We start from the raw sequence: 24090 nt of genomic DNA on the forward strand, positions 1-24090 counted from the left end.
CATCCTTTACCCCTGAGAATGCAACAAAAATCTGATTGTTCACCCTATGGTCTTTGGTGCAATTGATGAAGGAGCTAAAGGTGATCCAGCCAATCGGGTCCCTTCTACTCTTTCAAGGGGTGAAGCTGCCACAACTTTTGGTAATAAGCCCACCCTAGCCCTCAAATACTATAAAAGATGGTATAAGGTGACTGCACCAAAAGCGATTGAATTCACTCATGCTAAGAGCCAAAGTTAACGCGACTAGAAATTAAGACTTCAGAGTCAGCATATGCAATGGGCAGCTGTGCAATGGTTTGAAGGGAGTGCACATGATTAACCTGAGGACCAAATTACGGTCCCACTGTGGTATCACAGGCATCACAAAGGATTTGTCAGGAAACCTCTTAGAAACCCCATCACAGCAGGTGACTTGCACAGAGATGTTTGCTGTGGCAAATGCAAAATGGCCGGCAAATAACCTTTAACAGTGTCCACTACTAGTCCTTCCTGGGCTATGGATTACAAGACATTTGACAGTTTTGACTGCTAAGAGTCTGCATTGTGGGTTCCACACCAGGCCCCAAACTTGTCCCAGCGCGCAGAACAGACTTTGTAGAAGGACATCTGACAGAAAAATGACATCTACCAACTGAGGAGGAAGGTAAAACATAATCAACTGCTGCCACTCAATCTCCATGCAAGGAGGTGCATATTGTGCAGGCTCGGGTGCAGGATCCTGAACTGCTACTGTGACAAGAGATCCTCCTGAAGTGATAGCCTGATCAGGGAACAGATGATCATCCTCAGAAGTTTCGAGTACCAAACTCCCCTTGCCCATTCCAGAGTCACAAGGATGACTTGGGCCAAGTCCCTCCTAATCTTCTTCAGAACTCTGTGCAAGAGAGGCAGCAGTGGAAAGGCGTACAGGAGTCTCCATGCTCAACTGTATCTGGAAAGCGTCTCGGAGAGAATGAGCCTTCATGGAAACTCCATCACACAAAATGTTTGTCATTGCACTTTCATGACGGTGCCGAAAAGATCCAGCCAGGGTTCTTCCCATTGCTGGCATGCTCCCTGTGCCACCTTAAGGTGCAATTGCCACTCGTGATCTGCTAGGTGCCAACAGCTAACTTTGTTCACCCTGGTGTTCAAAGATCATACCAGGTAGTTCACAACCAGGAAAATGCCCAGTCGTTCCAGCTAATTCCAGAAGTGAACAGCCTCCTAGCACAGGACCCAAGACCCCACCCCATCCAGCTTGTTACAGTACCATGCAAATGGCCCCCTACTCCAGCAGGCAGCTATGGAGTTGGGTCTCCGATCTATGATCACCACCTCTCCCAAAGATTTCTGCAACCAAGCAGTGATGAATAAGTCACCACAGTCAGCTGTAATTGAGAGAGGGAAAGGGTCTGCCACTGGTCTAATTCTGGTTGAGTAGCCATGTCTGCAGGTCTTTTACAGTCTTCTCCAAAAACTGGATGGCATCCGAGAGGTTTCCCTGGTGCTGGGTGCACTGAGAGTTCCAGTTCCACTGCAGAGCCTACATATGCCGCCTGGCATACCTGATAAGCAGGATGAAGGATGCCAAGATACCAGAAAGCTACATAGCCATTCTCAACGAGACCCAGAACAGAGGCTGAAACATCAGGGTCATAGCCCAAATGTCCTCAACTTGTCATGGAGCAGGGAACGTCTGAAACTGCACCTATCTAGGATGGCTCTAATGAAAAGGAGCTTCCACCACAGAATCATGTGTGACTTCAGCACATTTATTGTGAACCCCAATAATGTCAAGAGATTTGCCGTCATCTGGAGGTGGTCTATGACCAACTGTGGAGAGCCCACCTTCAACAGCCAATTTTTGAGGTAGGGAAAACTGGGCTCCCCAACCCCATGAAGGTGTGCAGTGACCACCGCCATCACTTTCGTGAATACTTGAAAGGCATTGAGAGAGCATTGGTGAGGCCAAAAGGGAGCACAGCAAACTGAAAATGCTCCTGGTCCAACTTGAACCGCAATTAGCACCCGTGGGCCTGCAGGATAGGTACATGAAAGCAGGCATACTGCAGGCCCAAAGCCACTATTCAGTCGCTTGATTCCAAGGCAGACAGAGAATGAGCATTTTGAATTTGTCTTTAAGCAAAAGGCATTCAGAGGTTGGATCTAAGAAAGGATCAAAGCCTCATTCCTTCTTTAGTACGAGGAAATAATGGAAGTCACAGCCAGTCCTTATTTCTGAGGCCGGGACCCTCTCTAAGGCTCCTTTGTTCAAAGAGGCTGCAATTCTTTTCTTTGATCAAACTGGACAGGTGCTCCCCTGAAAGACTCTGTAGTTGGAAGATGTGGAGGGTTGATAAGGAATAGCAGGGCACAACCTCGTTGAAGGTCTGAAGGCCCACCTGTCGGATGTGATATTTTATTTTGTCACCCTTGCAGGAAATGTCTGATCCAGCCTCCCATCAGGTGGTCGTGAGGCACTAAGGGCGAATAAAGCAGCTTGGTGGCTGATGTCGAAGGGGCTGGGGACTAGGAAGTTCCCTGCCACTACTGGCCTGGCAGTTGTCTGATTGATCCAGGTCTGACCCAGAAAGGACTGGGGTGCTAGAAAGGCCTAAGGAACCTCGTGTGGCCTGGCCTTCCTTGAAGCACTCCAGTGCTGAATTGGCTTTCTCGCCCAACAGGCAAGATCAATTGAATAGCAAGTCTGTTTAAGAGGCCTGCAAATCCCCAAAGATAGATGACAATGGATGATATCCGAGCTTGATGCCGAAGCTCCACACTTGCGCCGACTAGCCAGCCCAATCAGTCAGTAGTTTCCAGTCCTGAACGAATAATGAATCTGGCTGCATCCTGATCATCTTGAATGGTCTAGCCTGAAATTCCTCGGGTCTGCTGGGAAAATCTCATCGGCCATGTCCCATAATGCATGGTAGTATCTCCCCAGCAAACAACTGTTATTGACTGACCGGAGGGCTTGACTGGTGAGGAAAACACCTGTTTGCCAATATTATCTGTTCATTTGGACACTCTGTCTGGGAGAGTCATAAGAAAATAATTAAGGTTCACCATACTGGTGGAAGCCACCAAACGTTATGGTGTAGAGTGATGTGTTAAGAAGTACGGGTTGCTTGGCACAGGTCTATGGTGCCTCACACTCTGCCAATTCACCTGCAGGTTTAGATAAAGTGCTCAGTAGGGTGTCCTAATTAAACAGTATTAGGGGCTCAGAGGAAGGCTGTATCGGATACAAAACCTCTGTCAGGACACTAGTTTTGAATTCCATAGTCGGCAGCTGAAAGGTCAGTACCTCTGCTGCCATTCCCATTACCACAGCAAAGGAGGCCCTCTTCCATTAATGGCCCAGGGTTAGAACTCAACTCAGTATCTGGGAAAGTATCCAACGCACTTGTCTCCTGCAAGTCCATGTAGTCAAATTTCGGAGGGAAATAATTCCCTTCATCTCCATAGGCTGGCTGACTGTAATCAGAATAGGAGCTCACCAGTTGAGCACAGGGGTGCAGCTTCATGGCGAAGGTATGGTTCTGTTGGAATAGAATTGAATTGGGGCTGGCTGTGCTGGTATGGTTTTGTGACGCAATCTCAGTCAGGGCAGAGATGGATTCAACTCGGAGTCAAATAGGAGAATGGGAATGGAGTTGTCCTCCAACACCAGTGGCTATGTCACAGAGGCCGACTTGGATTTAATTTGGGATTGGGAGTTGACTTGAGCAGAACCCAAGGCAGGTCAGGAGACACAGACGGTGGACCTGCTGATTGTAACCTGTTTAGAGGCCTCCATGGACCCTTGTGGACTGAAGCTGCTCAATAGGGAGTGTGCTAAAAGTTTGCAACATGGTCTCTGCAAAGGCCTCAATCTATTGTGCAGCTGTTAATGGTCTGTAAAACTCAGGGTGCATAAGGATAAGTTGTGGGATCAGATCCCTAGTGGGGGTCAGGGATCAAAACAAGGCACTATGGCATCCTTGTGACTTCTCAGGTTGAGTGGTGGGACTAGTATGAAACCTGTCAAGCCTTCTTGTTCTACCGTTTTGACATACTGGAAGTCTTGGACCACAACGAGAAACTGTCGTGAGAACGGACCTGAGGTTTGGAACAAGTCCACGCCCTCAACTTCGGGGGTACTTCCAAGACTTCTTTTGGTATTTGGCGATGTACATGTTTGATCTGCATTTTTGGATCACCTTTGGATTCATAAGAGGACACACACTGCAGGACAATGCCTGTGACATTGCCTAAAAGGCTTAAGCCCTTAGGAAGAAATCTGGTTCCCTTGCACATTAGAAAAAATTAGAATTTTATAAGCAAAAACGGATGTGGAAAGAGTTGGGGAAGAACTCTGGATTTGTGTATCAAGGCGCAGAATGAAAGAAACGAAAGTTGACGTGTACGGGTGCTGCTTAAATCAGGCTCCATCATCACTTCCAGGGAGAGATGAAGTAAACACGGTGCCATCTACCTCTTCTTCAAAACTGTCTGAAGCGAAGGAGGTTGTTTGTTGGGGCGTTTCACTATGAGCCCTTCTCGGAGCAGAAGGCAAGCAGGACTCACATAAGGCATCGTGTTGGTGGTGGAGAGGCAGAGATTGTGATGATCTAACCACAGATAACTGGAGTTACATCCTTGGGTAATTTTTGAAGGCGAGTCCTTTCATCACCCCCTTCTGGTCTGAATTCTCCGGTGCTGAACCGATCACTAAGGAAGGACTTGTGGTTTCCAAAGTGTCTGGAAAGGCGTTAGGGGCACCGAAAGGTAGTCAGTGATCCTCTGAAGGTGTCGGGTGAAGTAGAGTGAGGCAAACTTGTCGAGGTGTAGACTGTTTGAATCTCAAAAATGAGTAAAGTCACATCTCTCTGAGATTGTGATCTTCAGCGTGTAAATGTACAATTTTTTTTGTTGATCAGATCAAGGCATTTATATTTTTGGATAAGTGCTAGACAACTTAAAATTCCATCCTAAGTTCGAGAGTCTCTGATTTGCAACTATTCCAGCTCCCAAAAAGAAGCTTGGTCTCAATAGAAGGTTAAATGAAGAAATGAATTTATACAGAGGCAACTGTGAGGGGTGCCTTTTAACTCTACTAATGTTTGGTCTGTACATTTGAGTCCCAGGCACAAGGTTTGTAGGAAAATCTAAATTTTAAGGCCCCACTAGTTAGAGGTTGTAAACACGCAAGTGGGTAGACAGCATAATGTGCCTAATGAAGGCTACAGCTACACCTCTGTCTAACCAATCTAAATCAGTGTGACTAAATATCACCTTCAATCCTAATAAATTGCATCTTTCAGAAGCCTCATGTATGTCTACCTGACAAGAGGAAATAAATTAATTACCTGGCGGTATTTGTTAAAAATTAATATAGCACTCTACAAATGCAACACTACAAGTCTATTTGACAGACTATATTCTAATGTTAAGAAGTGGAACAAATTGGAACTATTATTGCTTGACACGCTGAATAGCGTCAAAAATAATTTTCTGCACACCTTATTTAGAAAGAAAAGAAACCGGAGTTAAACAATTTTGCCTTTATGGAAGGGGGACATGGTGTGCCCGATACGGAGAAATATGAGCACTCTGCCTAATTGGGTCATTTGTTCGCCTAGGTTGACCCATCAAGAAATAGACTGCGGATAGATATAGAATTAAAACATGTGATTTGTCCTGGTTTGCCCTGTTTAAGCGATCTGTCATTGTCAAGAACTCCTGATAACAATGCCCACAAACTAGTTTACATTATTGTAAAGAATGTTCAGCATCCACATACAAGGTTACAAAGGAAAGGAAGCATGGGACATTAAAGACATTAAAGATCCATACTGCTAAAACAGCACGAAGGGCAAGCCTGTGTTTCTGTAATCTGTTGAAAGGTCACTGTATGCGAGTGTAAGATGAAAGACTGAGTAGTAGGAAACATCACATTTTCTTTACTGACTTCTCAAGGGCTAGAGGCTGACAATGAAGAAATCATTGTGATGATACAATGGGAAAGCCTGAAAGAAAATAGATTTGTGAGTGGATACAGGCAGATGAGTTAGTGTTATGTATGTGCTTAAAAAGTGTCTTGGAACCATGTCAAAAGAGCGCAATTCTTACATGGTTCTTAAGGCCATAGCGGAAAGTGTTTTTTTATGTCTCTTGAAAATACTAAACAATTGACATGGAGCAAAAGGGTCTTCAGAACAGTCAATGGCAGATCTAACACCAGTTCATTAATAAAAGAACTTTCATGATCATTTCTTGCTGTCAACATTTAAACTCGAAATGTAAACATTATTTACAGATAACTATTTAGCAGCAGTAAAAGTAGTCCTGGGAATTACAATTTGCAATAAACCAATGGTTCTGTTACCACAATAGGGATTATAAACCGTTTACAAAAACCTCCTACTGTAGCCGTCTCACAATATTACACTCTGAACAAAAATGTGTTTACCTGACTGGCAAAAAAGTGTCCTAATATTTTAACAATGACTTCTTCGTTTTCATCCGGTATCTGATCTCGTGGTACTATGACCTCAGCACTTGTTAAATTCTGCAATTCATTTACCTACAAAATAAGGAAAAAAATCTTTAATTTATCAGGCGATTAGAAATATATTAAACTGAATTAAATAATGATAAAATGATTCAAGAGAATAGAAATATTCAAATCAGTAAAAAAGTACTGAATGATAAAAACAAGCAACACTCTTTATATACTTACTTTTGCCTACAGCCTGCATTCTGGGAACATCATTTATACCCAGGTTCTGAGGGACACAGGGTCGCCCCATTGTCTATATAATATATGCATTCTGGGAACAGCAAGAGATAAAATTGACCCAGAGAAAAACTATTAAGCCTCCAGCTTTTTTTCCTGTATGATTTTACCTCCCCTTTAAGAGTTTCGCATGTAAGAATGGAAAGCTCTTTTAACAATGCTTTGTTTTTTATTACATATGTGTTCCTCTTTACTGACAGGTGAAAGCTGTATTTCGGAATAAAGTCATAGCAAAAATTCTTCCATGTTACAAATGGGTACAAAACAAGTTTATTTAGACAATTGTCCATAAAACATTCTAAAAAAAAAAGAACTCAATTAAAAATTAAGAACATTTTGAAAAACACATAGGATATTGTTGTGGGTTTGGAGCAAAATTATAGCTGTGGAATCGAAATCAGATGTAAGGACAGTCTGTGCCCAATTTTCAGAGTTTAATCCCTTCTGTCTTTCCAGCACACACTCCCATTTGTGGAGTTTGAAGCACTCTCTCCCCCTGTGGGTATGGATGCCACTTTTATGCTGATGGCTTGGGCACTGTTTCATGCTTTTTGCCTTTGCTCAAGCAGTCCATGATCACGTTTCCTTCTGTCTCTGCATATGGACTCCTGAAAGCAATTCTAATATTGACATATTATCTTCCAAAAAAACTTCAACCTTGTGCATTATTTTGATCTCCCGTTTCGTCTTTTCCATCCCCTTCCAGCATATGGGTTGCCTGTACCTGAATTTGTTTTTTTTTAAAACCTATATTATTCAAAATGTCACGATTGTAAATGCAATGTGGTAATTATTAGAGAACTACATTAAAATGTCCTAAGCCAATAAACATCTAGAATAAACAGTACAAAATGACCCATTTTAAACACAATCACCAGCATTCCAAAGTGGAGAAGATTTGGTAAGGGCATCGCCTTCTAGGAATTTTTGAAAAAAATGTGGCAAATGTATTAATTAGTAGAAAATAGATTGTTTTAAAGAGCATTGGGTTTGTGAAGCCTATACATAATTTAAATACAGCATTACAGAGGATTAGTGGTTCTCCAACAAAGAATACGAGTGCCAAAACACACTGGGTGAAGAACAATGGCCAAATTGGATACAACCTATCAAACAACTTCTCAGGGTGTTTGTCATTAAACATTTATATGGAAATTATGGGGTAAATTGTTAATTTTTAAGTATAATTGACCAAAAGCAGAAATGAAGGATGGGGGTGATTTCAAGGAATTCCTAGAGACATTGACACAATGGCACAGGCATGCCAACTCATATTAGAACTTTGCATGGAAACCCTTGGAACTTAGTACCTGGTATTTTCCTGCTACGTGTTTTCACACTAATCCCACATTATAAGCCAGGCCGTTATTCTATATTGGGGTTTTGTAGAGGTTGTCTGCAGATCTTTACAAACATTCAACATCATTATGGGTTACAGGTAGTTCTGAAAGTGAACTAATGAAATATTTGAATGGTTAACAGTCTGACACTTTGCACAGGAGCAATATTTATCCTCAGCAGAAAATCTTGTATGGAAATGGCTACTATAAAACAACTGAGTAAGGACATTAGAAAATTCTCTCCATAATTTTAGACCTGGATTGATAGCGCAGATGTTGGCAGATCCTATGTGATCAACTTAAAATAACCTTTTGGAGTAGTACAGAGAGAGGCTTTGCCGCCATGTGGGTGGACAAGATTACAATTTTTGATTGGATAGAATTGGTTTTGCATCCACAGAGAAACGTGATTCCCCTCCACACAGCTGTGATTTTGTCTGTTTGTTTATCCAGCTGCGTGAGCCAGCAGCAGTATGGCTGCCTAGAGAAGTCTCATTAACATGTATAAAAAGTTTCAGGCTTACAATGGGACAGACTGTGAACTTTTAGGGGCACACGCACGACACTGTAATACTGTCACAGTGTCTTCTTAGGTAAATACATAATGGTGTTTCTTTTTCCCTGGCAACAGCACAGATGGGAGGAGGCCAGTCATAATGAATGTATTGCAGTTTTCTAGTTCCATCACTCTCCCCTCCCATCATTAACTTTAAACTTCAGAGGTCATCTGTGTGTAGTAGTATGGGAAGCCCAGGCTATGCTAATCTACATCGTTTTTCAGTTCTGGCTTATCAGCACGGCTGTTGCCTAGCTTTATGTGATCAACAAAAAGGAGCGATCGGGAGTACTACTGTGAGTTGCTGAGTCTCCACCCGTATGTTGGGTCCCCTGAATACAGGATTTGATTGGGCCTAATTTGTGTGCTTCCATTAAAACGACTACTTATATTGCAATTTTTGGCTTGTGGTAAAGCTTATACTCAATGCAGCAGGACTGAGTTTGTTATGGTGGCAAGCCAATGACCATGGCTATCGGCCTGATCTGTTTATTATGAGATGTTAAGAGAAAGTAATTAGGCCTGACTTATTTATTTTGAAAAAGCATATGGATGGATTGTTATTTCTCTTTATTAAAGCCTACAGATGGGTATTTAGTTATATGAAATCTCACCAACCATAGCAGGCAAGGGTTTTGGTACTGGTTACCCTTGTGACAAACTATGGGTATAGAAGATTTGCTCTGTGAGAGATAGTAATTTGTTAAACCAACTGTAATTTTGTATACCTACCTAATTTTATAACTGTGTGCCTGATGGTTTTCCTTGTGGAAAAGCATAAACTCAAACAGTATATGTGAGTTGGTTATGGTGACTAGCTATAGGCCTCATTGGTGCACTGGGAAACATTATGTCGCATGCGATAGGTCTGATCACCTTGTTATGAAAGTTATGACAAAGGCACTTGGTTTAGCTTATTTATTGTGATTTGTCAAAGTCAGAAAGCCTTTAAGAGTTGGTTGTTATCACTTTGTGTTGAGAGCTACAGACTGGTATTTTGTTACATGTGAACTCACAGATTACCGTAGTTTGCATGGGTTTAGGCACTGGCCATCCACTCCGAGAAAACCTGGGGATTTCACCGAGATGTTTGGTGTTAGGTCCTATTGAGAGGGGACCAATGTGTTTTGTAAACTATGTTTCTACATATTGGTCATTTTATAACTCTATGGATGATGGTTGCCTGTTTATGTGCTCTGGTATAAGCCTATGTTGACTCATGTGTAAAGCTAATGGTAAAGGGCATAGGCCTTATCGGTTCCAAGGAAAAAGTCATGCCGGATTCCAAAATTTTGATTTGTTTATTATGACAGTTAAGATGAAGGCACCAGAACTGACCATTTTATTGTGAAAAACATGTGTTAAAGGCATTAGCATGTTAAGAACGGATTGCCATTACATTGTGTTAAAGCCTGTAGACAGGTATTTTGTTACATGGAATCTCACAGATTTCCGTAGTAGGCAAAGGTCTTGGTGACCCACCCGAATATACTCTGGGAATAGAAAATATGCACTATAATAACCCTTGTTAGGCTCTCTAAGGAGAGACAGTATTTTGCTTTGCCAATTGTAATTTTTTTATACAATTGTAATTTTACGACAGTATGCCTGGTACTGTGGTGGTTATGGTGGCCCTCCAACGTTACCAGCTATAGGCCTGATTGATGTGTAGGGAAATGTTGTGGCAGAAGCCGTAGGTCAGGTCTGTTTATCAAGAAGATTTATAATAAATGTAGTAGGCCTGTTTTTTTATGAAAAGCCGTGGTTAAAGCCAATCACCCTTTAATAGTGAATTGTTATTCCACCATGCTACAGGATGTTGACATTTTACAAGATTAGCTCATTGATGATCTTGTTAGGCCCTGTTGAGAATGTTGAATATTGTTTTGCCAACTGTAATTTTGTAAACATTTGCACCATATTTGAACTGTATGCATAATGGTTGCCAGTTGATGTGCACTTCAGTAGACCTGTGCGGGGTATAGAGCCAATCCAATGGTAAAAACTACATGCCAACCAGACAGCGGCGGCCGTTCCATTAGAGCGGAGGAGCGCTGCCCCACCACCACCAGCAAATAAAACAATAATAAAATAAGTTTTAAACCGTTTATTATTATTTTTTATTAATCCCCTGGACCCGCCCCTAGGATTCTGTCGAGTCTTGGGGGCGGGTCCAGGGGATGACACCGCTGGTGGGAGACACTCCCTTCACTGCACATGAGGAGTTTGGCCGTCTCTCTCAGGCGACCAAACACCTCATGCCCAGTGAAGCTCTCTCGAGCTCCAGCTGCATTGCTGGGGCTGGGGAGAGCTGGTACAGGCTCTCAGTCTGCCTGGGAGCGCAAGTTGCTGGCGCTCAGGCCAATCCGGACGCTGCTTTCCTGCAGAAAAGGTACGTTCTTTTCTTTTTTTTCCAGGTTATTAGATCAATCAAAGGTCTCAGACTGCTGCCACAGATGCATGTTTTGCCTGTTGGCATTGCGAGACATGGCGGACTAGGGTAGTAGAAAAAAAATAACCAGTGAACAGTGCACTTCCCTCCAGCTGTGCCCCCCCCCTTCAGTGGGCAGGGAGAAATCTCCATGTACATCAGGTACATTATTTTATTCAGAACTAAATCCAAGCTTTGAAGGTCTGTCTCTAAAAAAGAAAAAGGAATGAACAGGGAGCCAAAAATAAACAGGGTGCCCCACTCGACAGTTATCTTTGCCAAAAGTGAATCAACCATGGTGACAGATAACTTGTGGCATTCCCCAATACTAGACATGATATCTCAATATGGCTGGTCATACAGACAAAGAACACCGCCGACCAAGATCTAAATTACACCATCATTGTTCACCAAGTATCCTGTTTTACTCCAATTCCTCCTCTAACACTTGCTCTTATTTGCTTTGAGAGAATATATGTTATATTTTTGTATACCCGAATGCATGAGGTAGCCCCACTACAATGGGTATATGTGAGCGTGAGGACTCTAATGCACTGAGGGCCCAATTTAGAATTTGGCAAATGGGTTTCCCCGTCACAAATGTGACGGCTATCCCGTCCACCTTATTACAAGTGCATTATATCCTATGGAATTTTGTTATAAGGCAAACACGATATCCATCATGTTTGTGACAGAGTACCCTCTCCGCCAAACTCTAAATCAGGCATTTACTATCTTTTCTATCATTGCATTAAAATGGTCCTAACTGATTAAACTGTAGGTTTTTACATTTACTCACCTTCAATAGTCCTCTCGCTCTTTGGAACATTTTAAAATTGTCTCATCCTCTATTTCCTAAATCATTTATTCTTCTTAACCTCATTCCCTTCCGCCTTCCCATTGCAACATCTTGGCATTTATGAGTGTATCATTTTATGTCTTTTCTTCTGTCCGCTTTATTCGTTTTAAGGCTGGGGTTACGTTATTTGTAATCGGATCCTATAAAAGACGTTCTTATTGCCACACTCCTCCTAACCACATTTCTTTGCTGAAACTTGCGTCCTTCTTCAACATTTGTCTCATACTTGTTTGAGATTTTAGGACTTTTTCTGTAAATAAAGTCAATGAAGAGGTAACCTGAAGTATTAATAAAAATATATTGAATATCTATCTAATACAATATGCCCCACATGAGAAGTGCTCATCATTGGCAAGGAGATCCCAGAGACGACCTGGGCTCAGCTGGTGCGGCGTGCCTGGAAGGGCACACGCCACGCCCGCTTTCAATTAGTCCACTATTATGTGCTCCATAGAGCATATTTGACCCCGGTGAAAATCAGGCGATATTTTGCGGCGGCCTCAGCGGAGTGCCCCAGGTGCCCGGCCCAGGAGGCGGACCTTCTCCACATGCTGTGGGCCTGCCCGGGATTGTCGGTCTATTGGGAGGAAGTGGGGAAGACCCTGGAGGAAACGACGGGGAGATCTCTTTCGTTGGATGCGGCGGTGGGTCTCCTGCATTGGTTCCCTCACACCCCCAAGAATAAAATATCTAGTAAATTCATAGATTTGGGGCTGCTCCTTGCTAAACGAGAGGTGACCAGGAATTGGAAGGCACGGACCGGCCCGACAGGGAGCCGATGGCACAGCGAATTTTTGAAGTGGGCGGCGGGGGAGAGTACGCTTAGATACCAGCTAGCTTGGAGGCAGCGTAACGAGAAGGCCGAGGAGACAGCGCTGGAGTGGGAGATGCTTGTGCAGGCCCTTAGGGAGTACTGCGCCCCCGGCGATGCCGAACATGAGATAGCGGCGCGCCCTGAGTCCCGGTAGACGGTTGCACTTCTCAGCTTTATTGTTTTCCCCATGGGTCCCCAAGCAGATCTGGTTGCGGATGATGCCGCGCGCTGATGGCGGTGGGGGGGAGGGTTTTTCTAGGATTGGGGGGTTTTAAGGGTGGGGGGGTGTTTTTGGAGTTATAGGGTTGTTTAGAAAAGCAGATGAAGGACAACGAATCCTCCGGGCCGACCTCGACAACCTCCTGAGCCCCCACGGACTTTCGCCGCCCGACCCCAGGGTTGTGGGCTGAACGGCTGTGTAAGCAACTTCCGGAGGGGATCGGAGAGTTGGGTTTCAACGCTCCGGCTTGAGATGTAATGCTGGCCGATTATGTAAAGATTTACTAATTCCTGCAATAAAAATAATTTAAAAAAAAAAAAAAAAAAAAAAAAAATGAGAAGTGCTCATTTCTAACTGCTGTCTGAAGGACGATTTTGTTCCGAGACTGGTCCACGGGAAGGGAGTTCCAGAAGAAAGCATCAGCAGAGGTGAAGCACTGGTTTCGACTTGGACTATTCTAAATCTTGGCACTTCCCGATCCCAAGAATCCCTGCTTCTGAGCCACCTTTGGCTCCATTAGTTTATGTGTGGAACTATATAGACTAGGCAGTAATGTTAAATTAGATTTTTGCCTTGATGGGGAGCCACTGAACAGTTACACAGAATTGGAGTACTTTGGTCAAGCTTTACCACTGATTAAATAAGTCTAGTAGAGGAAAATGCAATATTACCTTAAAAAAGAGGGGGGCTGAGAGCAGTGTCAGGTAACCCTGCAAAGGTAGTGATGCCAAGATGAATGTGGGAAATTAGTGGAATATTTGTTAACAGTTGAAAATCGGTGTTTAATTTTCTTGTGAGAGTAAAGGTGAAATATGTGTGCATCTTTGTCCTGTTGAAATCAGAGACTGTGTTTAGAAAGGAGCCCAAAGCAAAGGCTAAGGAATTCACAGCCTGTCTGGAGAGACATATTTTACCTTCAGTTGGTCGAGAAAGACTGAGCCAAACAGAACATATTATGCATAGGTATAGCAGTATGGGAAACTCAACACTTGTATAGGCCATGTCTGCTAACTGTGGCAGGGAAGTAGGGCTGTTGATCAGGGTTCGAAGACACACTTCTGTTCATTTACTACCCTTAGGTTACTGATCACTCAGAATCAGTTATCCTATACACTATGTTAATTACATCTACAGACATGTCCAATTTTCCCAGCATTTAAATCCCTTCTGCCCTTGCATTATGCTTATCGGCCTCCTAAATGTAAAGCACCATTGCATTCCCCAATCCAAAGCAGACTCTGGCAAGCGAAACACCATTGGCATGCAACAATTCCTACCGACTGCCTAGAATGACCATGTAGAGCACCACTGCCATTCCTGTATCTATTCTGAACCCTTGCATGGACGGCAACATTGCCTTGCCGCTACCAACAATGTTTTTCAACACCTCACTGCTCTACCACTGTCCACAATAACTCTCGTTCAGCATGTGCAGTAGACTTTTCAAGCAGCAAGCCATGATTACCCTCACCCCCTAAAGCACGATTGCTAGTCCAGTTTTCACATTCGCCCAAACACGTAAAACTCAGTTGTCATGCTGAGAACCACAATCGCACTTCATCCCGTAAAGAAGCGCTGCCATGCCCGTCACGCTCATTGCCAACATGCAAAGCTGCATTGCTGCATCGGTTTTTATGGTTTACCATTTGTAAAACACCGCTGTTATGGAACTTATACTCGTTTTACCCCAGAACATGAAGCCAAATTTCCTCCAGTCCCCACTTGCTGGTGGTATACAACGAGGCAATTCAGTTGGGGGACCTGAGGGACATAGACCGGAACAAAGTACGAAGGTGCTGGAGCACTGAGGTGTCTGAGGTCTACATGATCATGCTACTTGCCACAGCCCGGGGAGAATGCAGTAGAGCATTTAAAGAACTGAATGTTTCTGAGTGGAAACAAATGGTTTCTCAGGTAGTTGCAGTATTTTGAATCACCTGGGGCTCAAATTAATCGCACAGAAATGATGGTCATTGGCCTGGCATCACATCTTTATAGTTATTGAGTATGACTTCCAATAGGGTGGTTTCAAGAGACTTGCTCATGCTAGCATTTGGGCTCACAAATTGCAATTTGTTTGCCACATTGCTGCTGATTTTAGTGGCTACATACCTTAAGATGTCTGCTGCAGGCGCTAATGAGATCAATACAGGGCTTGTTCTATTGCAAATTATTACTATGCCCTGGACTTTACAATATGTCATTGGGACTGTGGATATGTAATTTCTACAGTTGTTTTTGTACTCCACTATCTCGCAAGCATGAGACTGCATGGAATAAGGGAGCCACTCTGTATCCTTCGGTGCATTACAGGCATACATTCAATACAGAAATCACACATAGTGTATGTGATCATGTTTATGTGGCATATGCCATGCATTTATGATGGGACATAACTGCAAGACTATAGTATCACTAACCAGGGTGCTGCAAAGCATGGATAATATTCATTACATAGTTAACAAGGTATTAAGTATATTAGCTTAGTTAGCATTAATGCATTCAGCTCTTCGGCTAGCAGAGCTGAGCCTTCGTCAGGATAGTTAGCAAGCAATTGGGAGGGAATCTCCTCATAACATGTCTGTCAATAAAGGATGCAAAATGCAAAACCAGTGACTGAGCGGAGATACATTTTAGAGTTGACTAGTGTCACAGGGAAGGCAGAGGGGGAAGAGGAAAGGGAAATGGGAAGAACAGAAATAGACCGGAATATCTTTGTGTGTTTAAGGATAATTTGTATTCACCTGTACCTTTGTCCTTATATGGCAATCTATGATAAAGCAAACAAGGGATGTCTATCAGTAACATTAACCCATTCAGTGCGTCTACTTCCCCAACATCTATTCTCTTTAAATGGTAAACTTGATTACCTTTGTCCCAGAGAGGTATAGATGAGCCCCACTTCTCTGAATGCAGGTAGGCTCTCTGAACGAACTGATCTGTGAGGTCTTATCTTTATGGCAGCTCAGGTCCTGTTTCCTGTGGGGGTAATGATGCTGAGGTCAGATCTAGAGGGTATTTCTGTCTATAATCTCTTCAGAGCTTGATTGAGGGGGAGTAGGCATAACAGTGTGTTTATTTGAGCTACTATGACTAAATACAACTATATTGGAACTAGTTTAAGTTTTCCTTCAGCGAGAGATTGGTGACTCAGGACTGGAATGATACATAGCATATAGGTATCTGAAAACATTTGTTACAGACACAGTGATTAGGAAAACTGCTGGAGAAATTATGTTTTTTTTGTCATGCTCACTTATGTATGGCTGGGCTGTAACTAAGGTAACAAAGAATTGCACTTACCGTTTAACAGAAAACTTGGACTGCTAAAGTCACTGTTCTGTGCTGTGCACTACATGCATATGGGCTGCCACTCTAAATGTAATATTGATATACAAATTAACTGTGATCCCACCAGGGCCGCAGTTGCAAATTGCCATCATACTGTTGCAGAGATTCTGCTCTGGAACAGAACTATGCTTGGGACTATAGAACATCATTATGCAGGGAGTGAGTCACCATACCACCTCAGTATCTCTGAACCCGAGTCCGACTACCTGTAGTGCCTCACTTGCCCTCCTAACCTTACCAGAGGAACAAATGAATTGGCACCCTCAGAACACAACACTCTTAACCCTCGCAGGCATCACAGTAACAGGACACACCCTTTCGCTCTCTCACTCATATTTGTCCACAATGAGATCACCAGGAGACATGAAGAAAGTTTTGAAAATTTATTCAAACTATTCTGCTCTGAAATGCAGTATACGTGCCAAAATTAGAAAACAAATGCATAGCAATAATACTGTTAGCATAGTAAATAATCCAAATACCATGAAAAGCGCTGTCATTTTGTAGGACAGAGTGAACTAGCCCTCCTCCCCTGCTACCAAACTTAAATGATTATATGAAATTTCTCTGGGATTACCAGCAGACCCCGTAGCTTAGCATACACAGATGGACACTCTACATCTCAGCGGATGCAGTGCTCTGGTCTCAGAACTCTCGTTCCATGTGTCTATCCGGGGCTTATGTACTCCTCTGTGTGATAGGACATGTTTGCACATAAACAGCTGCATTCTTGCACTATGTCTAGGTGCTAGTGCCCGGCCAGAAAGAATAATAAGTGACGTTGTTTGACCTCGCTGATGTTTAGACTAAATCCCAGGAAGGGAACAGAACTCGAAAACATAAGCAGGTTGTGTGTGAAAGTAACATGTGGTACAAAGGCAAGCATGTTCATATAGTAACATGTGCAAAGGAAAATAAGGCCTACAATGTGCATAGTTAGGTCAACATAGGGAAAACTACACTGGGCCAAGCAGGAAACACATGACAATCTTAATAGTGTAGTGTTCTACGGAGAGTGTTGAGGTCATCTTTTTGCTCCAGGCTTTTTTTAGGCTCACAGACAGACTAAGCATATATAATTTAAATAACTCCAGGTTGTAAATAATAAGCTTGATCTGTGATCCCATCAGGGTCGCAGTAATAAGTCAATTCTATCTAGAGCATAACAAAATCATGGGAGGAGAGCAGATAGTGCTCATTTTAACTGGCTTTTTTGGCTCATGGACAGCGTTCTCAATGAAATAATTAAAAGTGCACCTCTTCATTCAAAAGGATGGCCACTTGCAAAAGTAATGGTCCTGCCACTAAACTTGGGTTGGGACGGTTGCTTTTTTTAAGCGAGTTATGGACTGGCTTAAGTAGTCAATCGTTTTTGAAAAATGGCCCCAGATTTGCACACTGTCCCATTTATGCCGATCCTAGGCGAAATGTATTTAACCCAGCCATAGAGTATTAATCATGCACGTAAAAGTGAGCATTTGATCCGAGTTTTTCAGAGCACATTACATCATATAATACCAGCATACCTGCAGCATCTGAATGTGGTATTGATATGATACATTCATGTGACAATAACTACTGTTTAACACAGTTTGTTATCCCCGCTTGCTTCAGTTCCATAACCACCGAATTAATAATTATATTTAAGAATAAATATTGTAATTCAGTTCTATTGAAACATTACATTCAGTAGATAGTTATGAATATGTCTTTGCACAACCACTATTAGTAGCTGGCTATCCATTGTTCCCAATAATGAGACATAAAACACGAACTCAACAACATTTTTACAAAGGCATTTAATTCTTGCATTGTTGTCAGTTAATAGAGTCTGCCTAATATTTATGTAAAACTTTTTTTACAAAATTTACTGACACTTTTGATGCTGTGAATTGCCAGACTGCTTAAAACAGACTACATAATCTTCAATGCATTCACAATATGAATCTTGCGTTCACTTGATCATGGTTTCACTTCTCACCTCACCACCATCTATACCACCTGCTTTTTCCCTCACATCAAGAGCACTGTAAATAGCTATTGCACTCCTATCTATTGGAGCAACAGTGTTGCCATTTAATGTGTGGAATTTATATTGCATTTGATGCCTGTCAATCTTTGAAATAAATGTGACTAGAGCATCATAAAATAAGAGTGGTGAATGCTTTTGTGCTATTAATCTGTCAAATAATCTGCTACCACGACCACTATTCTATTGCATTGTAATACTGACCCAGGTCTGGTAGTTTTATGTGGGTTACCCCGTTAAAACTCAACAATCTACCTTTCAAGGCATATTGGCTTTAACATGCTGTTAAGTTCCAGCAATGAGAACACTTCCACGAGATGATTTGAAGTGTTTATTGTAGCTTACAGCATAAGTCCACCAACCCTTCGAGACAGCGAACAATCTTCCAACTGCTTGGCCCTTGTTAAAATCTTGGAACCTTCAGGTGCATGGAATACCATGACATCACGAAGTGACATACGTGACATTCCACACATAACCTGATCCAAGCCATAACACATGCACTTTCCACAATGAATAGGTTAGACCTACTGCTGTTGTTGCCCTTTTCCTAATAAACAGAACAGTCCATAGCCTTGATCAAAGGTTGGTCATCATAACCAACTAAGTTCTGCTGTAGCAGAGCCTCTCTTACAAGGCAAAACGTGAGGCGTAAGCACTCTTTCAGTGGAAGCGTACAACTTCTGCCCAATTAAAATCTGTACTCAAAGAAATTAATATTTGGGTGGTGCCCAAGGCCCCTCTTTCAGGTGTAATAAAAATACCCACATGAACAAAACTGGATGCACTTGTAATCTTTTATCTTCATGGAAGCGATCTCAGGCCCCCCCCATGTCCGTGTTCACTCAACAGTGTCTTGGTACAGCCTGATATAAACCTTATGAACCAATATAAGGCAGGTGCTTTACCCTGCCCAATTTAGGTGATCCTGACAGCACAGTGGATGGAAACTATAATGCATTTAAGAACAGTATCATGGAAACCCTTCATGCAGTTATACCCTTAAAAAAATCCCAAAACTGCTCATAGACCCTCTGCGCCCTCATGTAACAAACACATCCCCAAAACTACTTACTAACCTTTTGGTTTTTGCCCTCATGTAACCCTCCTTCAATTGTATATAAAAGGGGGAGCACAACCTATGCTGCCACAGCTTTCAATACATATTACCTTATCTAGTTAGAAATCATCTATTCCCTGTTTAACACAGAGGTGTCACTGCCAAAGAACATCCATGCTGTTCTTTTCCTCACCACAGGTTACCTCGATTCCCTAGGAGTCACCTACCTCATGTCTATTTAGACAGTGGTTAACTATATACAAATCATGTGAGTGTATATATGAGTCACAGACTCTGTAAAGAATTATGAAATTCCATAAGTCTCTCTTCTCTTTTCTTGTGCCAATCTTTTTTGCTTTGTCTCTGTCCTCCTACCACTACTTAGGACAGATGATACCTTGAGCACCACGCCAGGGTAAACTTGAGCCACGATATTAGCTGGTAAGCCCAACTGTCTTTTCCAAGAACAATGTTATTTTTGATGGCTATACATATATTTTTGATGGCTATAAATACATTTATGACGATGCCGGATTTGAAATTTTGTGGGCGAGTTATGTGTACAGAGGGGCTATCACAAGTAATGGGAGGCCTTGTTGGATATCTAGTTCCTACAGTGTAATTTGGAATGGATGCACATAATTTTTTTTTTGTGAAAAACCGCCAGTGGATCTCTGGTTATGTGGACTGCCACAAAGATAACTGGTTTTGTATAAACCTTAGTTATCTATTTTTTTGTATATGAGCATGTTATAATGCAGAAGCTTCTATGTTAGGTCCTGAAGAAGGCCGCCACACCTCTGTTGAGGGTAATAGGCTGAAACATGTTGACCTACCACTAACCTATGATTTCTTGACCTAGGAGATTGAATACCCTCCTGCCTTGTCTTGGTTTTTAATCCTGGCCCAGGGACGCACCAATAAAGAGATTTGCGTACCATGGAGCTAGTTTTAGCTATCACATTCTTATTTTAATTTGCTCTATTGCCCTCATCACACCTGGCTCTTCTAATGTAATTATTGCACCTCTTTTCAAAACATCCCTGAGTTCCTCACTCTCAGAAAGGGGGTTGTAGCCCGCACAAGGCTTCACGGTGCAATGAGGTTACCCTATGATGAAGCATGCCACCTTTGGTGGGTGAGGGAAAGCGTCCTTTCATTACTCCATCATTACTAGGCTTCTTCTCTTCTGTAGACCCAGGGGTTTCTTCTTGTGGTTAATATACTCTTATTAGGGGAGGAAACCCCTGCAGGTCTTAAACTCTCCTTTGGCCCTTGGATGTGTTTTGATTATTGGAACCAAGAGATAGCCTAGGATGAATCTAGATCAGATAGTTCCAAGATAGTTGCCACAGGTGCAGGGTATCCCTCTTTTGCTTTGGACAAGTCTTGTTGTCCCTGGTGCAGGGCTCTTCTTCTGTCCTCTTTGAGGCATGTTGTTCAGAACAGAGGTCCTGGTGTCGGAGGGGGTGTCTCTTAAATCCTAGATTTAGGCGAGTTAAGAGTGTGGGTCCTTGTAACTAATGGGCAGCTAGTTCTTGCAGCTAGTCTGCCCCTGAGGTGACATCAAGGGGGTGTGGGTCACCTTTTCTACCCAAAACCATTTATTCTGCCACTCCTAAAGATGGTAGAAATCAAATTTTAGTTTACATACCAGGCTGCTAACTCTGGAGGTGTGGCTAGCCTTCTGGGGATGCAAATAACTCCTCCTCCTTGCATAACTAATTTTCCGCCTGCCCGGGTGCAAATGTGCCTGGGGCAGGGGAAAAGCTGTTTCCGCCACTGGGAGCCAGCCCTGGTGCATATCAGAGGTGGTGCAGCCTTTGAACCTCACCGCTATGATTAGCCCCTTTACTAGCCTGCTTGGGAGGAGGGAGGTGTGAACTCCTTCCATCTCAAGCCTTTTTCCTGAGTGATCACACTGCCTGGCAGGAGACCAGAATCCTGTATTGGCAGCAGCAGGTGCGGGAAACACGGACTGGCCAGCCACAGCACCGCGAAGCTAGGGCAACCAGGTGGGCAACCTCTAAGGTAGCCACCTAGGTGCATGCCACATCACCCAGGGCATGGGATTCATGCCAGGGGCGGGAAGGCTTGTTGTGTTATACCAAATATGAGATATTTCGGCAGTACCATAATGGAGCTGCCAACCTCGAGAATGGCTGCGTGGCAGCCATGATATCTTATGGACTGTTAACGCTTATAATAGTTTCCAATGGGGAACACCCTATAGGGACATATCGGTTGCACTTATATGTCCTCACCTTAAATATTCTGCACCCTGTCTCCTGGGCTCAGGAGGCCTTCCTTAAAAGTGTCAGACATATATAAAAATAGTGTATTGACTGTGCCACACATGGTGAGGGAACAGCCTAGTTCGAGCAGTTTACACTGTTCTTGCGGTCTGCAATGGCAGGTCTACTGTCAATAGTTTGCTTGGGCCATTCAGGGTGATACACAACCGTGGTACAGCCCTGTGGACCCCTTTACCATCTATGCCCTGGGTACCCCTGGTACCATATACTAGGGACTTATATGGGGGTAAAATACTTGGCAATTTGGGGTTACCAAGTTGAACATATCAGTTTTGGGGCAGAGCACAGGCACATAACCATCAGTACTTGGAGCAACAAGTGGGGCGACCATACAAAAAGGGCACTTTCCTACAGACAGAAACTGGCAATACACAGCAATGGGGATCCATTAAAAAAAAAAATATATATATATATATATTCAAGTCTATATGGCTCTAAACTACACCCTTTGTTAATTGAAAACACAAGGTTGATCAGCTTTTGGCAAATTTATTCAGATTCTATGAAGTAGTCCTTGAAGGAAAGTGCCCCATTTGTCATGGTCACCCCCCACTTTTTGTCACTGGTACTAATGTTTTCGACTGGAATGCACTGGGTCCTGCTAACCAGGCCCCAGTGCTCTTTCTCTAAAACAAGGTAAAATTGTCTAATTATCACACACTTCGACACCCCTGAAAAGTTCCTAGTAAGTGGTACTCCAGGTACCTAGGACATGGGTAGCAAAGAGGGTCCCCAAGGGCGACAGCATATATTGTGCCACTGTAAGGGATCCCCATACAACCTGCATGCAGCCTGCCACTGCTGACTGTGTGTCAAGGTGCAAACCATGAGGTAAAACACAACATGGCGCACTCACTGTGTGCCATGTCAAAGTCACTGCATGTAATATATGTAAGTCACTCCTACATCAGGCCTTATAGTCCTAAGATAGGGTGCATTATATTACATGTTACGGCATATCTGCATGAGCACATATGCACCTGTGCTGTCTAGTTCAATTACTAGATGGTACAATTGAACAGGGAAGACATCTTAAATATATGTACTGGGCACTGGTTACTACGAGTTCCCTAGCTACATGATAGCTTTACTGAAACCTATGATGTTTGGCATCAAACACCCTGTCTTAACAAATCTGTAGTGTTGCTACACTATCTAGTGTGCTGGCTGACTGGTATCAGCCGTTTCTGACACCCTGTATGTAAAAGCCCATGCTCTGAGGTCAGAAACAATGTGTCCTCAGGAGGAAGGTGTTCACACCTCCACCACCAGGATGGCTAATAATTTAGCATATCAAGGCTAGGGGCTTCAAAAACCCTGCCGCCTTTGATATGAGACCCTGGCCTCCCCAGCCTTGGGAGATGCCATCCCCTACCCTGGGGTCCATTTAGCACCAGGACTGGTGGGAAATTAGTTATGCTAGTGGGCGTGTTGCACCACCAGGCTAGTCACAACCCTAATGTAAGCTGCCTGACTGGCTCCACGAAACAAGGATTCCACCATCCTGTTTTTGGTGGAATTAGGAATTCTGAGACAGGGTTATGACCACTCCCCACAGGAAGTGGTCGTATAGGGGGTGCAGTGACCCCTAGGGTGAGTAGCGCATTGGCTACTGCCTTTCACTCCCGTTAACACCCCAAAATTCCATATTTAGGTGGCCCCCTGACACCAGGAACTGAGATTCACCTGGCTAAAGAAGGACACCGAAGAGCAAAAGAACGCAAGAACTGTGGGCTAGATGTGGACTTAGCGCCTTGGCGACTAAAAAACGCATAACCCCAGAACAGCACTTGACTGGACTAACTTATTGAGTCATCAATGCTGATAACCATTCCAAGGTCCATCCCATGGCAATGGTGATGTTAGAATGGGGAAGGGTTCTGGCTAAAAGAAGGTGGTCATGTCCACCAAATTCCAGTCCAATGTCTGCTAGGAAATGACCTGTAGACCTCAGGATGGGCTGAGGTAGAGCTAAGATTCCATGCAGCCATATCGGAATACCTGAATGTGTGTGTGTAAAAACTCGAGCTCAATACAAAGCCCAAGGTGAAAAAGAAGTTGGATCCTGGAAAAATCCTCCCCCCCACTAAAAGAAGTCTGGCAAACCAATGTCTGAGGAGACAAAAGCTCAGGTCCCCTCTCCTTAGGGAGATGACCGGTCAGTCCTTGAGGGAACTGAGCCCCAGGAACATGGGCCTTATCAGCTAGAGCTCCTAGGCCCAGGGAACCCTCTAGGGAAGATCTGTGCCAGGGACAGAAGCCCTGTTCCACTCTTGAGAGCCAAAATCAGCAAGATGTCAGTGGCTCCCATAGAAACTATTGAGAGGAGGGACTCCTGTAGACTGAGGC

The 24090-nt window shown here is 43.3% G+C and overlaps 1 protein-coding gene across 1 annotated transcript in view; it reads right to left on the reverse strand.

Annotated features, from left to right (window-relative positions):
- The window catches only part of IGF2BP2 (insulin like growth factor 2 mRNA binding protein 2), a 380650-nt gene that overhangs the window by 16541 nt on the left and 340019 nt on the right, over positions 1–24090 (reverse strand). The window contains exon 15 of the mRNA XM_085648719.1: positions 6440–6553. Within this exon, the coding sequence (XP_085504845.1) occupies positions 6440–6553 (114 nt within the window). The remainder of the gene's footprint in view (positions 1–6439; positions 6554–24090) is intronic.

This window comes from Triturus cristatus, chromosome 3_2 (genome assembly GCF_964204655.1).
Source record: "Triturus cristatus chromosome 3_2, aTriCri1.1, whole genome shotgun sequence".
NCBI lineage: Eukaryota > Metazoa > Chordata > Amphibia > Caudata > Salamandridae > Triturus > Triturus cristatus.